Genomic DNA, 16,164 nt, shown 5'->3' on the forward strand with positions numbered 1-16,164 from the left:
GGGGTCTGGTGTTCTGGTGTGACTCCAAGTCGCGCTTCAGCCTTTGAATCTCAGCCTCATGAGCCCTGATCCTTTCCTGCACCTCTTGGGAATTCGTCCCTTGGGTGCTCCTAGGACGTTGGCGACCATCAGCCATCGGCTCTTTGCCAGCACGCCTCCTTCTTGGGGCCACTTCATCATCTGAAGATTCAGAGTCTCTCTCAGTGTAAGGACCAGAAAATTCTTGATCCTTAGGGATTGGAGTCAAACCTTGTATATAGGGGGGCAATCGCCATCGTGCTTCACTCCGCCCAGTATGTCTGCTTCCTCCAACCTCGGGATAATGGGGCATCCCATATGGGGGGTTAGTAGTCACAATAGTTGAATACTCATACCCAATGGGTCGAGAATTCACAGGTGCATATAGTTGTTGAACTTGGGGATTCGTACCTTGAGTAGCCGAGGGAATCGTCCCTTGTGGCTGAGGTTCAGTTACCCCTATCTGGGCTTCTCCTTGCGTGGCTGCATAAGTTGAATGGGGAGGTACCTCCACAGTTGACGAAATCACTTGGGTTGTCCCCGTTGGTGTTCCTCCTTCAAGGGCTCTAACTGTTCTCCGTGTTCTCGCCATGGTTGTTGTTGTGCCTTCCCACAGACGACGCCAAATGTTATGGATCAAAAACTAAAGTATAATAATTGTTGTATTTATTACTAAGGAACGTGAGTTTCGAGGCTCGATTTGACTGCTCTTGTGTTTCGTGACTCAATCTGCCTTAACAAGATGCCTACATACCTTGCTGATTGCCAAGGATCAAGTCAAAAAAACTTAGTTCTGATTTGTGGGGTGAGGCCCCTTATATAGATGTTGGGGGTCCTTGAATTGGACTTGGTATAGGAGACTTGGTAGTCAGGTCTCAGAATTAGAATGGACTTTGGAGTCCTAAATGGTAGGAAACTGATTCTTTATCCTTCTAGGTCCCTTAGAGGCTAATCTGCAAGGATTTATGTCCTTATTGGGACTCTTCTTAAAAGCTGATTTTTCCCTTATAAATTAATTATGAAATTAATTAATATTCAGGGTTTTGGGCCTTCTTTATTCCATCAAACCTGATCTGGTCCATCAGGCCTGATCAATGTGTTAACCTTTTTGGTCTGAATGTCATACATCTTCTTATTGAGCCTAGTAGCCCAAATCATGTGTAATTAATGTAATATTTAATTACGTAATTAGGACTTATTTATCCCCTATCATGTACTTTAATTTCGTATCACGTATTAGCATCCAATAATCAAACCTGACATTAGTTAGATTCATATTTTTTCGTGTTCATATATTGAATTGTCATACCCAAATATTAAATATTCATATTTTTTACGTGTCGTGTTCAGTGTTGTAGGCCAAATTGACAGCTTTATATATGATGTTATCAAAATTTTGATTTTGATTTAATAATTATTATTAACATATATGATACACAAAATCTCGTCGGACATTAATATAGGTACAACGATTTTGAAAGATAAATTTTTTTTTTGAAAATAGAAATATTAAGATTTGTGACATATTATTTATTTTTCAAGTCTCCTTGTAATTGTGATCTTATTTTTTTAAGTTTGTTTTTGATTGGTTAAAAGAAATTATAAATATTTTAAAATTTTTGTAAAAATAAAAATATCACCTTTAATTTCTTAATTAATAATTAAATCACGTGTTATATCATATCATTGTACTATAATTCTTTAACTTTAAAATTTTGCACTATAATCAATTTGCGATGTTTAGCATGTTTAATAAAATAACATTGTAATATCTGAAAAAAATTTAAAAATGTTCATAAAATCAATCAATCATCAATATACTTATATAAAAGAGAAAACGGGGGCGTTTATGGTGCATCTCAGATCGCCTCATTCAATTTTCTAATTTTCTCAATTTTTTGAATTAATAAATATCAAAAATTACAATTACCTTATATTCTCCTAAACATACTATCACTATCACCGTTCGTAATATTCTTTTAAAGTTTCTAGGAAATCTTTAATTTAGATTTTTGAAATCAACTTAACATCATAATATTCTTCTAAAACTTCTACTTTTCAGTTAAATCAACTTATCATATTGATATTCTCATAATTTTCTTTATATTCTTCTAAAACTCATACTTTCCATTTAAATCAACTTATCATATTGATATTCTCATAATTCCCTTTTAATACCAATTCTCCTCTTTCTCTTTAAAATAACTTACTATATTTTATTTTTCTATATCAAAAATTACAGGTACCTTATATTCTCCTAAATAAACTATCACCGTTCGTAATATTCTTCTAAAGTTTTTACAAAATCTTTAATTAAGATTTTTAAAATCAACCTACCATCATAATATTTTCCTAAAATTTTTCCTTTCCATTTAAATCAACTTACCATTTTGATACTCTCATCAATTTCTTTTTAAATATCGTTTCTCCTCTTTCTCCTAATATCAACTTATTATACTACATTTTCCTTAAAAAATATAAGTTTTAGCCTATAAAATACTACAAAGGCAAGTATTTACAAATTAGTTTTCTCAATACTTTTTAAAATCATTATATCATTATATTTTTTAAAATCATTATATCATTATATTTTTCTATGCTTATGTATAAGAGAATACGAAGGCGGTGAGGTGGCGGCTCTCAAATTATTTCAGTCTATTTTTTGTAATTTTCTAATTTATTATTATTATTATTACATTAATTATTAACTAATACATAATATAATTTTATGATAATTTATGAATAACGAGAGAGACTCATTGAATAAAAATATTTAAAGAGAAAACGATTTTCAAACTTTTTAATTTATTGCATTTATTTATTATTCATAATTTTCAAATGATGAAAATAGATAAAAAATAAAAAAAAAACGAAAATTTATTTTAGAAGGCAGCTGTGAAGCGCGACTCAGTAAACTAGTCTTCTCCGAAAGAAATCCTTATAAGCTTTAAACATTTATAAGCCCAGTTTTTCCTGATATCGATGGAAACACAAGAAAAGTTGGGGAAATAAATCAAAATTCCTTTGGACTCGAACTGGGATTTTAGTCTTTAAATTCTGCAAAGAAGTTGAATGAGATCGAGACGAGTAAAGAGCTTTAATCGTCTCAGGTATCGGTTTTCCATTCATCACTCGTTTCCAGTAGTCTCTGGGATCGTTTCTTGCCGAAATTAGGCCTGCTAACTGATACAAACAAATAATAATATAAAATTCAATTGTTAGCTATTAATAAAAACAAGGAAATTTATCAAAAATATCACTTTTTAGCAAATTATTTGCAAAAATACGGACGCGGGTTGCATATGAGGTTGCAACGGTTACGTATGAGATTATCTGTATTTTTGCAAATATTTTTCGTAATTTAAATATTTATGCAAAAATCCCATAAAACAAAGCTTAATGCATGCATTATAAGTTTCTCAGCGTTTGAGAGTGATTAAACTTAAAATCTTAAAATACTTACACCAAAAAGTACAATGAAAATGAAAAGGGAACTAGAAAACTTCATTCTACAATGTAATATAAAATTTTATTGTGCTAACTCTACAAGTTCTTTCCTTTTATAGGCAAGTTATTTCCCAACTACCAACCCCCACCAACTTTGTATTAAATTATTTAAGATTTACATATATTTTATGCATCTTTTTCTATGCTTATTTCTAGTCATATCTTCTAAATGCTAAAAATTAAGGGTATATTCAATCAAGATTTTTAAAAAAATTCAAAATTCATGAATATTCAATATAGATTTTGAAAAATCATTTATAATCTGGAGATATTTTGGATTTTAAAAATTCCATTAAAATTTGAGTATATTCAATTTAGATTTAAAGAAATCTATCAAAATCTTGGATATTGAATTTAGATTTTAAAAACTCCATTAACTGTTGGTATTCAGAAATCTTTTATTTGAAAAGTTAGTGGATTTTTATGAATTTTCTAATACATTTTTAATCTTTTGAAATTTCATCAAAATACATGTAAGATGTTTAAAATCGTCACAAATTCATCAAGGCTTTGCAAGATTTTTTTATCAACTCCGTCAAAATTCGCGAACAATTAAAATCAACGATTTTTTTTAAAAAAAATCATGAATTATTATCAATGCTTCAAAATCCATGTAGTATGCTTTTTTTTTTTCTGAGCTCTATAGTCATATAATTAAATACTCATAAGTATTCCCTCCATTTCATTTTAACTGTAGCTTATTTTTTATTTTTATGTACACATCTCAAGATGCATTTACCGTATAGTAAAATTTATTATTTTTAATTAATTTTTTGGTGAATAAAAGTTAAAGTTATATATTTGTATTAAAAAAAAATTAAAAATAATTATTTTAACTACGCTATCAAAGCATTTAGAAATATGTGCAGACAAATAAAATGACAATTAAAACTAAGAGAATAAGATTCCTAAGATTGAGAACTTTTATCAAAACATTATAAAATTCTAAATATGAACAATTATATTATTTTGGTGTAAAATTTCTTTTCAACCTAGCTCTAAAAGTTACAATATATTAATGTCAGACCAAAATTTACGTCAAATTTGGTGTAGACAATTTTTTTTAGAGTTTTTGTATATTTACATGTTGCTCATATACACCTTTACTAAAACAAATTTGTTCATTTATTTTCCGTCAATTTATTATTTTTAACTTTACTATTGCACTTTATTAATAAAATAATTTAAATAGCACAAGATGTGTAACATTTAGGAGCGTGTATTCAATTGAGATTTTGAAGTATCGATAATAATCCATGGATTTTACAAAATTTTGGGTAATTTTAAATGTTTGCGGATTTTGACGGAGTTGATAAAAACAATCTTACATAATCTTTATGATTTTTGGAAGTTTTTTTAGAAATTTTTCAAAATCTCATGTATTTTGGTAAGATTTTAAAAGATAAAAAATGTACTACCAAATCCATCAAAATTCACATATTTTTCAAATAAAACAAAATACATGGACTTTTAAATAGCATCATATTTTAGTGGAATTTTTAAAATCTAAATTATATATCCTAAGATTTGATAAAAAAAAATTAAATCTAAATTGAATACACTCGGATTTTAATGAATTTTTTAGAATCCAAATTGAATATCTCCAGATATTGAAGAATTTTTCAAAATCTAAGTTGAATATTTATGAATTTTGAAAATCTTTTGAAATCTTGATCGAATACACCACCCTTAGTGTTAATGTGTTAAAATTAAATTTGAAAAATGTAAAAATAACATTAAAATAATGTAATGGGCCGGAGATTAACATAAACCCTTTAGCTAAAAACACGTAGAACATTCCATAAATATATAATATAGGTATTATGTTAAAAAAATCAATTCCAATGATGCTTAGCTAAAATTCTAGCCAACCACTTTACATTGGCTATATTTGTCGAACATGTCCAAACCTTTATTAAAATTACACATCATCATTTACCATATAAAAATTGAGTCAAGTTCTATAGAGGTCACATTTTTGTTTTAGACTAAGAAGACCATTTATGTTCTGCAACTAAAATATTTAATAAAATTTCCAAAACTAATATTTTGAAAATTATGTTCTACAAATATTATTATTTTAATCAAAATCTTGAATATCATACATGTACTGCATGTAGAACATTACAAAATGTTTTATACTACAAACATGTTTAGTTTGTAGAACATTGTTCAAATTGCACAGCATACACATTATACTTATTAAAATTAAATGATCCTCAAAAGTTTTAATGAATTAGTGATATTCATAAAACATACTTCACACATTAATAAATTTCATAGTGTTTTGATTGCAGAACATAACTGGTCTCCGAGGTATCCGGTAAAAATGTGGTGCCCATACAACTTTTTCTATAAAAATATCACATTCTATTTATAATAATTTTAAAAATAAAAAAAAATATGATATTTTTAAACTATAGTCAATTATTTTAGCCAATTTTGTTGGAAGAAAATTTTACATAATCATTATTTTGTACTAATTTAGCCAACTGATTTTAGCAAATATCATTCAAGATGTCATTAGCACTTATACTCCTAGCCCTATAAATGTCATGTGTAATTTTTATATTGGATTTTTTAATATTTGCTCAGGTCAGAAACTTTATTCTCTAAAAAGAAACAAAGGCAGTAATGTAGTATAAATTACATTACTCTCGATCTGGGATTGGACCTAAGTTAAACATTGTTGCACCTCGAGCTCGATGAGATTTGCTATATAACCAGTAAGGGCTACTTTCTTGTCGTCTGATTCAATTCTTTCTCATTCCGAGATTTGTTATTCAATTGCCTAAAGTTGTTTCCCCCGTTCCATTTCTTATCACACCTGCAAACTTATCTGCATATTTTGATGTTCCTCGACACTGTAATAGTAACCAGAGATGGTTTCTTGTTAGAAGAGAAATATAAGGCTTAAAAGCTAAGCCAGTTCTTTCAATTTTAGATACAGTAAAATGCCAAGATTAGCACGAAACGTTTATTGAAGATCGAACCAAGTCTTAGTTCGTAGTAGTATTGATGATCCATAAGATCAGAAAATAGTCTATATGATGCATGTGGCCTGATGGATACAGTCGTCGATAAGTAGTTTGGTTTTGATTGTTGTTACTTTTTGTTTTTAAATATATGATATTTGACTTTCTGTTATACATGTTTAGGAGGTTTGTGTTAGGAGTTGTCCCATATCGTTTGTGGGAAGGGCAGATTGCTAGAATATAAGCAGCCAGTTAACTCCATTAGGATGAGGCCTTTTGGGAGGTGTCCAAAAACAAATCCGTGCGGGCTTGGCCCAGAGCGGACAATATCATACTAATGTGGAGTTAGGCTGCTCAGCAAGCCCAACAAGTGGTATCAGAGCTATGGTTGAAACGGTCCATAACAATCTCAGATGAGCTCCAGAATAGACCTAGGAAGAGGCAGATGGACTTGCCCCAGAATGGGCTCAAGGAAAAGGCCGACGGGCCTTGCAGCATGGGCCTAGGGGGAGCAAATAGCCAGAAAGACTTTCAGTATGGGTCGAGGGGGAGCCTGGTCACACTGAAGGAGGCAGAATCGACAGATGTCAGGCCCGATGTGTGAAGGGGGGGATTGTTAGGAGTTGTCCCACATCGTTTGTGGGAAGGGCAGATTGCTAGAATATAAGCAGCCAGTTAACTCCATTAGGATGAGGCCTTTTGGGAGGTGTCCAAAAACAAATCCGTGCGGGCTTGGCCCAGAGCGGACAATATCATACTAATGTGGAGTTAGGCTGCTCAGCAAGCCCAACAAGTGGTTAGGAGTTGTCCCACATCGTTTGTGGGAGGGGCAGTTTGCTAGAATATAAGCAGCCAAATAACTCCAATTAGTATGAGGTCTTTTGGGAGTGACCCAAAAACAAACTCGTGCAGGCTCGGCCAAAAGCGGACAATATCATAATAATGTGGAGTTAGGCCTGCTCAGCAAGCCCAACAGTTTGACCACATAGTTAAAATAATTTCTTTTGAATTTTTTTTTGTGAATAAAAGTTTTGATCTCATATTTTTATTTAAAAAAAAAATCTTAAAAATAATAATTATATATACGTGATCCACCCTCCTAAATATGTATATGTGGTCCACCATTCTAAATATTTGTGTGCCAAAAAGTCAAACTGTCATGTATTAAAAAAAGGATTTTTTATGGTGTGCCCAAGGGCACACAGTAGTCACTAACTTCCATAGAAATAGACACTTCTTATTGGTGGTTGAATAATAAATGTTAATGTCCCCCTGCATTCACATCAATTCCACCAATAAAAAGAGGCCATTTTTATTGGAGTTAGTGACTAATGTGTGCCCTTGGGCACACATTAGAAAGACTGATTAAAAAATAGAGGGAGTACTATATATGAGTTGTTGAGTTTGTATAAGTAATTTGTACTGAAAAATTATAGAAAACAAAACGGATAATATAATTTAAAAATCACAAATTAAGATAATTATATTTAAAAATAATTTATTTTAATTCATTTAATTAAAAAAAAATCTGACTTAGAAGTAAAATTATCCAAACAGTCATGTAACTTCTAAGTCACTTATAAATTTGAAGTCATAAGTTACTTATTTTAAAATTTCTTGCACTTAGTTCGTGGTATAACTTTATCACTTCTACAGATCGTATTATTCAAAAAAAAATTATTGCAAATGATAATGTGATTGTTGGCCCTGAACAATAACTGAATAGAGGTGGAGTTACAAAATCTTTTTATTAAAAGCCATTTTTGGGAGGTTTAAACATTTCCAGGTATAGTAATCGATTTGTCATGTATCGGAGGATTACACCAAAACAATTGGACGCCTACACCAATTTTTTTTTGGATCTGAACTGGGTTTTGGGTCAATAAATTCTGCAAAGAAGGGTAAGGAGATTGAGATGATGAATCTTGGTAATAAAGATCTCTAATTGCCTCAGGCATCGGTTTTCCATTCATCACTCGTTTCCAGTAGTCGTCGGGACCTTTTCTTGCCGAGACCAGGCCAGCAAACTGATAAAAACATCGACATAAAATTCAATTGTTAGCTATTAGTAAAACAAGAATTGTACGCGTTGAATAACTCAAGTGGTTATGAGTTTATTCTCTGTTGTCCATCGTCGTGAGTTCGACCCGAGAATTTCTTGGAACAGATACTCGTCGTAAGATTATAAACTAGAAAAGTACTTACCGCAAAAAGTACAATGAAAACGAAAAGGAAACCAGAAAACTTCATTCTTCTGTGGTGAATTGTTTGAATGCAATATATAATCTTATTGTGCTTACTCTACAAGTTCTGATTTTATAGGCAATATAAGAACCCCCAACAACAATATGATGTATGAAATTATTTAAGACTTACATATATTTTTTGCATATTTTTTTTTCTCAGCTTATCTCTAGTCATATCTATCCCTACATGCTTTTTCAAAACTTATCTCTAGTCATATCTACTATTAAATGCTCGTATCTCTAGTCATATCTACTATTAAATGCTCGTAAGTGATGTACTACATGGGTGCATTCAATGCAGATTTTAAAGAATGGTTAATAATCTGTGGATTTTAAAAGATTTTCGTTAATTTTAATTGTTCGCGGATTCGGATGGAGTTGATACTAAAATTTTGTACAGTCTTGAATATTTTGTGGAGTTTTTCAGAAATCCATCAGAATCTTATGGGCCAAGATTAGCACGAAACATTTTTGATGGAATTGATACAAAATCTTATGCATACTGTTCAGTACTAAACAACATTCATACATAGATCTTCTGATTGTGCCAGAATTATTACAGACAAACTAAGGTTAAAGACCTGCAATCAAGCATAAAACAAAGCATGTTAAAGTTGAAGCATTTGAATGTTACAGTGTTTGTTACTGAGTATTGGCAGGTGATGGAATCCAGACAAAGTTATCCGCGGGGAAGAAATGGCACACCGGAGAGGTCCCTGGCTCGATTTTAAGGACTTGGAAGGCCGGGTGACTGGGGCTCCATTGAGAAGTGTCCAAGTGACAGACACCGATAGCTTCAACTCTATCTCCGTTCTCGCCTACCAGTGAGACCTTAAATACTCTGCTCTTACTCAGTTGGTAATGACAGTAAAAGACTGCATAAGAGTAAGGCATAGTGTGACATGCTACCATTTTTGGAGCTAGGATTTCTTCAGGGACTTGATAAATTGTGTAATCTTGTATCAGTGTAGGTGACTTTGTTTGATGTTTAGTTGATAGAATTTTGATATCTACATCAGACCCGAAAATGGCACGAGTAAAATCAAGCATGGATTCTAAAGAAGTAGCACAGAACTTAGTTTCTCCTTGGATGGGCTCATTCTCACATTGCCTGAGAGTATCTTCCATGGCTATGGCTTGAGGAGAATATCGAGTAAAGGAAAAACGTTTAAGAAGGGAAGGGGCTTCTTCTAGTGAGAATGGAATCGAATCTGCTTTTTCTTTCGATAACAAGTGAGGAGATCTAGAAGGGTCTCTCTTGGGGAAGTAAACTTGCATTGTGTTCCCCATCTTTAGATTTTCCAGTTTGAAGAACACGATTAGTGAAGAGTCTATATGATGCATGTGGCTTGATGGATGACCTTGAACATCCATGCTATGGAGTTGTAAAACATTGGTTTCCTTGCTGATACCATCAACCTGCATGGTTCTACTTCCATCTGTTTGCTTTGATGTAATCTGCAAAACAAAGATCTTAAACTTTTAGCAGAAGTCGAGAAAAAGTGTTACTAGAAAAGCAGAAAAAAGCTAAAACTCTAGTGTCTAGCTATTAGAGTCCTGCAATTATAATAGCTTCAAACTATTTTTTACTTGAAGATCATATCTTGCACCTCCAATACTGACAAGAATTGGTTATGATAACTTAACTGTAGGCACCAAATCTCATTTTCTCATATGTAGTACAATCGAAAATTAAACTGCAATGCAATAATGATCACCTAAACCAGTGATCATCTATCGGAACTATATCTGAACACAGATATAGAATCTGAAATTGTATTTAGCTAATGATTTAAGTGGTAGGGTTCAGATGATACCAGAAATAGCAGCAGATACGGGAAGAGACTATACGATAAAAACTGCAGACCCATAGTTTGGTACTTCCTTGAAACTAACAAGCAAAACTGATCAGCAAGGAAAGTATATAGGCATGTTCATTTGGTATTTTTCTTTGTCATTTTTTATAAAATAATTGTGATGACTTATCAATACCCTATAGCTTATTTTTAAATAAGTTGATCGTTTTACTCTATAATTCAAATCATGTCGTCAGCCATAACAGTGTAACTGCAGATTACTGCAGATGACATAAACAAGAACAACTGATTGGAAATTCACCAAATTTTAGTGCTTGTCTACTGATATATGATCTTGTTTCTCAGTGTACCTATGTTTATTTGTATCAGCTGGTGTCCCGAAGAAGATTAGGCCAGACGCAAGGGAGTTCAAGGTCTGCGACTGCACAGGCTTGGATTAGCCGGCCTTGAGCCTTCATAAGTGAACACAATCAGTTGGTATTTTTACTGAATATGCATTACTGAAGGCGCCAATTTTCTGTCAGCCCTTGTTTGTTCATTTCCGCTTCTTTCAAAATTCAAACCATCATCCTCTTGTCAAAGGAAACAAAAAAAATATCATTAGGCCACCACTCCATCAAGCATCAAGCATACAGGGCGCAAAATTGTTTAGACGGGGAAAGAAGAAAAGTAGACAATGAATAATCTATGTCAACATTAACACAAATATCTTGTCTGATTGGTTGTAAATCTTCCACTAGTTTTAAATGATTATTAAGTTGCCTCATTTTCCAGATAACTCAGCAAAAACATGGATTTTCCTCTTCGACCCAAAAATGGTCTCTCGAGTGAGGGGGAGTGTTAGAAACCAGTCACTCTAAAATCTTAAGTTGTTAGAGGAAGACCCAATCAGATCTATATTCTAACAGTTGTAATCTGACCATATCATGTTAACAGAGGGAATATGAAGTTATGGACCCTGAAATCTCATCAAGATGGACAAGTTATCTTGCTTTTCTTTAAAGATAATCTTGTTACTCTGTACAAGATGCAGAAAAGTTTTATTAGTACACCAATTCGAATTATTACAATGTTGTGAGCCTGTGATTCTGGTTATAGATGTCTTTTTTGCATTATTCATTGTACAAAGTAAAATTATTTAACCAAAATGAGTGATATATCTCATCAATAACTTCAAAAGAATGCAGAAAACATGTAAAATCAACATGGTCTCAGATTGTGACTATAAACTTTATAATGCAGAACAGGATAGTTAAAGAATAGTAAACAAATAGCAGCTTGGCTTATCTGGTAAGGATTTCTGGTATGCTAAGTGCATAATTTAAGACCCGACAAGATTTAAACGGATAAAAGAAAAAATTGGCATGATTCTTGTGGTGCTACTTAGGTTTTTTCTAAATCCTCCACCTCCTGCCATGTTCTTAAACGTGGATGCGAATTGTTATAACATTTAATATAAAGACCGAGGTTGATTATTGCAAAAATGTTCTTTTGAGTGAGGGGAGTAATGTATAAGATAGAAAAATTGGCACTCCTCTCAACTCCAGCTGATTTAGAAGATCAGATAACTTAATATTTCTGTTGATCAATTTTTTTGGATTGTTGATTGCTTTCATATATGATCATGCATCTGTGATATATTAATTTTTCATCTTGAGCAGATAGAAAGAACTTCAAATTCAAGACCTCGCAGCAGAATACTGAAAGTATAAGCAACTTAAGGCCCTCGCAATAATTCCTGAACTGTGTTGACTCCGATCAACAAATTAACCCAAACAGACTGTCACACATCTACTGCTACTGGTGTATTTTGTCGGAAAACAAGAATTCAAGAGTTTCTGTCTGAGCCATCAAACGAAGGCCTCATATTTTATTGTACAAGGATTGTGAAAGTAGATGCAGGATACTATTTATCAGCACACCAATTTCAACTGTCGAATTGCTCTGGGATATCGTCAAACTTTCCAAACATTTTAGGAAAACGAACAAACATTCTGGCCTTCGAATTGTGACTAAAAACATATAATGCAGATCATTATTTTCCAAAAAAAGAAAAAAATACCAGTATTATCTCCCATCTGACTCTCAAAGAGCAGACAGACCCTACAAGTTGTGGATAATGGCATTTGTTTTTGTAGTTGGTGATTAAAAGATTGATTTTCATTTAACAGATCAGATATATGCAGGAGTCAAAGATGAACAAAAATCAACAAACATATTGCAGCTCTCGGTATAAACATTTTTTAATTTGTCAAAAGGATTTCTGAATAATGGAAGTGCAGGTTGTCCCGTAACAAAACTCAGTGACAGCGGATCTTATATTATTCCTACACCCCCCTCACTCGAAAACCCATTTATGAGTCGAAAGCCCATTTATAGGTCGAAGAGTGGATCTCTGATACCATGTCAAGTAACCAGTTACTCTAAAATCTCAAGGTGTTAGAGAATGGCCTAATGAACTGCAAAATGATTATGAATTCACGCAGAGTACTTTCTACATGCAAAATGAAGAAGAAATAAAAGAAGATCCTATTCTCTGTCAGTAGACTAAACATAACATAGCAAATGCACATACAAAGAAACTTAAAGGCAAACTTTTACCATGTTATTGAATGTGTGTCCAATGACTGATTTGATTATCACGCTATCTTAAGATTATTGGAAAGTGGTGATTCTCCAGCAAATCAAGATCAGAAAATACTGAAAGTCCAAGTTTGAACTCGATTTTGTTAAGGTCTCAAGTTCAGACCATTATATTTTCACATTTTGCTTATTAGTTCTCTTTTATGCTTCCGCTTGATTAGTGTAACCAACCATCTGATGTGATGGTAGAAGTATCCTGTCCAGATGTTTAGCTCATGACTGTAACACCGATAACGAGACCTTATCATACGTATGCAGCATTGTGTACTACTTAAAGAATTGAGCCTGTAAAGTTTTCTACAGCATCATAGTAAAAATAAAAAATTATCGCCTATTTCTATCTTCTGGTAGCCGTAAATTAAGCTATTTTTTTACAGACATTTATGCTTTATGTTGCTAGCATTAAAATTTTCCTATAAATAGCTAACTAGCTGATTAGAGCTTCCATGCACATTGCAGAACCGTTTCTACTTACATTGAAGACATGGGATCACCATCTGCCTTCTGTGCTCTATTTTATCTCCTCCTTGTAAGTGTATATCAGTACTTAGCTGCACCCTTCATTTTGCTCAACTATTTAGATGCTGTATATTTATCTGTCATACATGTAATTCACTAGGCCTGTTGTTCACGCATAAAATTTGTCTTTATTACTTTGACATTGTACGTTGTTCTCTTAAATCGAACGTTCTGAACTATACATTAGCAAGAGCATTGCTTGTGTCACACTTCTTCTCATATACATTAATAAGTTTCTTCTGTTTTGTTGAGTAGATTGGGAACCCTTCGTATGCAAGACCTCAGCCAGCGGAGTACTGGAGAACTGTTATGAAAGATGAGGCAATGCCAGAAGCAATTCAAGGCCTTATGGATGTGAGTGATTCCAGGCCACCTCTGATCAGCCACAACAATCTGAAACCAGACTGTCATACGTCTACTGCTACTGGTACTGCATTGAACAACAGGAAATTAGGACATTCTGCTCGGGATATTGAACCAAGGCCTAATATTTCAGCCTACCAGGGTGATGAAAAACTCAAGAAAGGTGAATCATTTGTGGATGATATTGAACCAAGGCCTAATATTTCAAGCTACCATGACGACGAGAAGCTCAGAGATAATGAGTCTTTCAACAAAGATATTGAACCAAGGCCTAACATTTCAGCCTACCAAGGTGATAAGAAACGCGAGAAAGGTGAATCATTCGTGGATGATATTGAACCAAGGCCTAATATTTCAAGCTACCATGACGACGAGAAGCTCAGAGATAATGAGTCTTTCAACAAAGATATTGAACCAAGGCCTAACATTTCAGCCTACCAAGGTGATAAGAAACGCGAGAAAGGTGAATCATTCGTGGATGATATTGAACCAAGGCCTAATATTTCAAGCTACCATGACGACGAGAAGCTCAGAGATAATGAGTCTTTCAACAAAGATATTGAACCAAGGCCTAACATTTCAGCCTACCAAGGTGATAAGAAACGCGAGAAAGGTGAATCATTCGTGGATGATATTGAACCAAGGCCTAATATTTCAAGCTACCATGACGACGAGAAGCTCAGAGAAAATGAGTCTTTCAACAAAGATATTGAACCAAGGCCTAACATTTCAGCCTACCAAGGTGATAAGAAACTCAAGAAAGGTGAATCTTTCGTGGATGATATTGAACCAAGGCCTAATATTTCAGCCTACCATGACGACGAGAAGCTCAGAGATAATGAGTCTTTCAACAAAGATATTGAACCAAGGCCTAACATTTCAGCCTACCAAGGTGATAAGAAACTCAAGAAAGGTGAATCATTCGTGGATGATATTGAACCAAGGCCTAATATTTCAAGCTACCATGACGATGAGAAGCTCAGAGATAATGAGTCTTTCAACAAAGATATTGAACCAAGGCCAAACATTTCAGCCTACAATGGTGATGACAAGCTTGCAAAAACTGTCACTTTTTCCGAAGATATTGAACCAAGGCCTAACATTTCAGCCTACCATGACGATGAAAAGCTCACGAAGAACGACTCTTTCGTCAATGATATTGAACCCAGGCCAAATATCTCAGCCTACCATGATGATGAAAAGCTTAAAGAAGAGAAGTCATGTGCTGATGATCTGAAACCAAGGCCCAATATTTCTATTTATCAGGAATAGCTTGGGGTTGCGAAGTAAACATATGAGCATCGAGGCTCGAGCATCAGATGATTCATCATCCTCATAGCTATATCTAAAATAAGAGGACTGTCATTTGCATTCGCTATTTGTTTTGAGTATTAAGTAACTAAGTTGTTTTGTTCGGTTTAGTGCATCTTGATTGATTCTCTTTTATAATAGTAGTGATCGTTCCATTCACGTCAACTTCATCAAATAAATTGGTCTAAAATTATAAATTTCCACGTTTTTAATATATTCACGGGAACTCAATAGAAAAATCATTGTTTGGTTAGCCGAGCTTGGAATCTGTAACATATTTGATATACAATGGTCATATACATAGACAATATAAATATTGTAAAATAAGTATAATGTGCAACTCAATAAACAAAACTGTGGAAATCTAGGAAGCAGGGATTCCCTGCGTTCCCTGCGGTCACCCAACGAATCCCCGTATCCTCACGCACCCCCGTATCGGATACTCGGATTCTTGGGGATACTTCGATGTTCAGAATTTTCAAAAATTCTCAACTAAAATACATATTTTTTAATATTTATAGTACATATATAAGTAATTTTAGTTTAAATTCTTGTGTTATAAATGCTTATATCATGTATTTGATACAATTTGCATAAAATTATTAGTTTTTGTTAATAGCTTTCATCATTCATAACATCAAATGTATATTTATAATAAATATATGTGCCGTATTCCCCCGCACCCGAATCCCCATATTATTTTGTTTACAGAATCCATGTATCCCCGCACTACACACTCGCATCCACGTACCCCGTATCCTTGCT

At 33.3% G+C, this 16,164-nt stretch overlaps 2 protein-coding genes and 1 long non-coding RNA gene across 3 annotated transcripts; 1 reads left to right on the forward strand and 2 right to left on the reverse strand.

The window, feature by feature from the left end:
* Nucleotides 1-8,229: 8,229 nt before the first annotated feature.
* On the reverse strand, nucleotides 8,230-8,942 carry LOC141686695 (uncharacterized). The gene is made up of 2 exons (XR_012560778.1): nucleotides 8,706-8,942; nucleotides 8,230-8,527 (listed from the first exon to the last, which is right to left on the reverse strand). It is a non-coding gene; the product is annotated as an uncharacterized LOC141686695 (long non-coding RNA).
* Nucleotides 8,943-9,256: 314 nt separating this feature from the next.
* Nucleotides 9,257-10,715, reverse strand: LOC141684460 (BURP domain protein USPL1-like). The gene is made up of 2 exons (XM_074489447.1): nucleotides 10,564-10,715; nucleotides 9,257-10,204 (listed from the first exon to the last, which is right to left on the reverse strand). The coding sequence occupies exons 1-2, from the start codon at nucleotides 10,615-10,617 to the stop codon at nucleotides 9,389-9,391; spliced, it is 870 nt and encodes a 289-aa protein (XP_074345548.1). The 5' UTR covers nucleotides 10,618-10,715; the 3' UTR covers nucleotides 9,257-9,388.
* Nucleotides 10,716-13,511: 2,796 nt separating this feature from the next.
* Nucleotides 13,512-15,503, forward strand: LOC141682422 (uncharacterized). The gene is made up of 2 exons (XM_074487111.1): nucleotides 13,512-13,735; nucleotides 13,981-15,503. Exons 1-2 carry the CDS (start codon nucleotides 13,691-13,693, stop codon nucleotides 15,358-15,360), a joined length of 1,425 nt encoding a protein of 474 aa, XP_074343212.1. The 5' UTR covers nucleotides 13,512-13,690; the 3' UTR covers nucleotides 15,361-15,503.
* The last annotated feature ends 661 nt before the right edge of the window (nucleotides 15,504-16,164 follow it).

This window comes from Apium graveolens, chromosome 9, assembly GCF_009905375.1.
Source record: "Apium graveolens cultivar Ventura chromosome 9, ASM990537v1, whole genome shotgun sequence".
Taxonomy (NCBI): Eukaryota; Viridiplantae; Streptophyta; class Magnoliopsida; order Apiales; family Apiaceae; genus Apium; species Apium graveolens.

Coding starts and splice junctions, on each gene's coding strand:
- LOC141682422 (XM_074487111.1), top strand. CDS start 13,691: ATGGGATCACCATCTGCCTTCTGTGCTCTATTTTATCTCCTCCTT. Junction 13,736..13,980: donor CTCTATTTTATCTCCTCCTT/GTAAGTGTATAT, acceptor TTTGTTGAGTAG/ATTGGGAACCCTTCGTATGC.
- LOC141684460 (XM_074489447.1), bottom strand. CDS start 10,617: ATGGGTCTGCAGTTTTTATCGTATAGTCTCTTCCCGTATCTGCTGCTA. Junction 10,205..10,563: donor CGTATCTGCTGCTATTTCTG/GTATCATCTGAA, acceptor TTTGTTTTGCAG/ATTACATCAAAGCAAACAGA.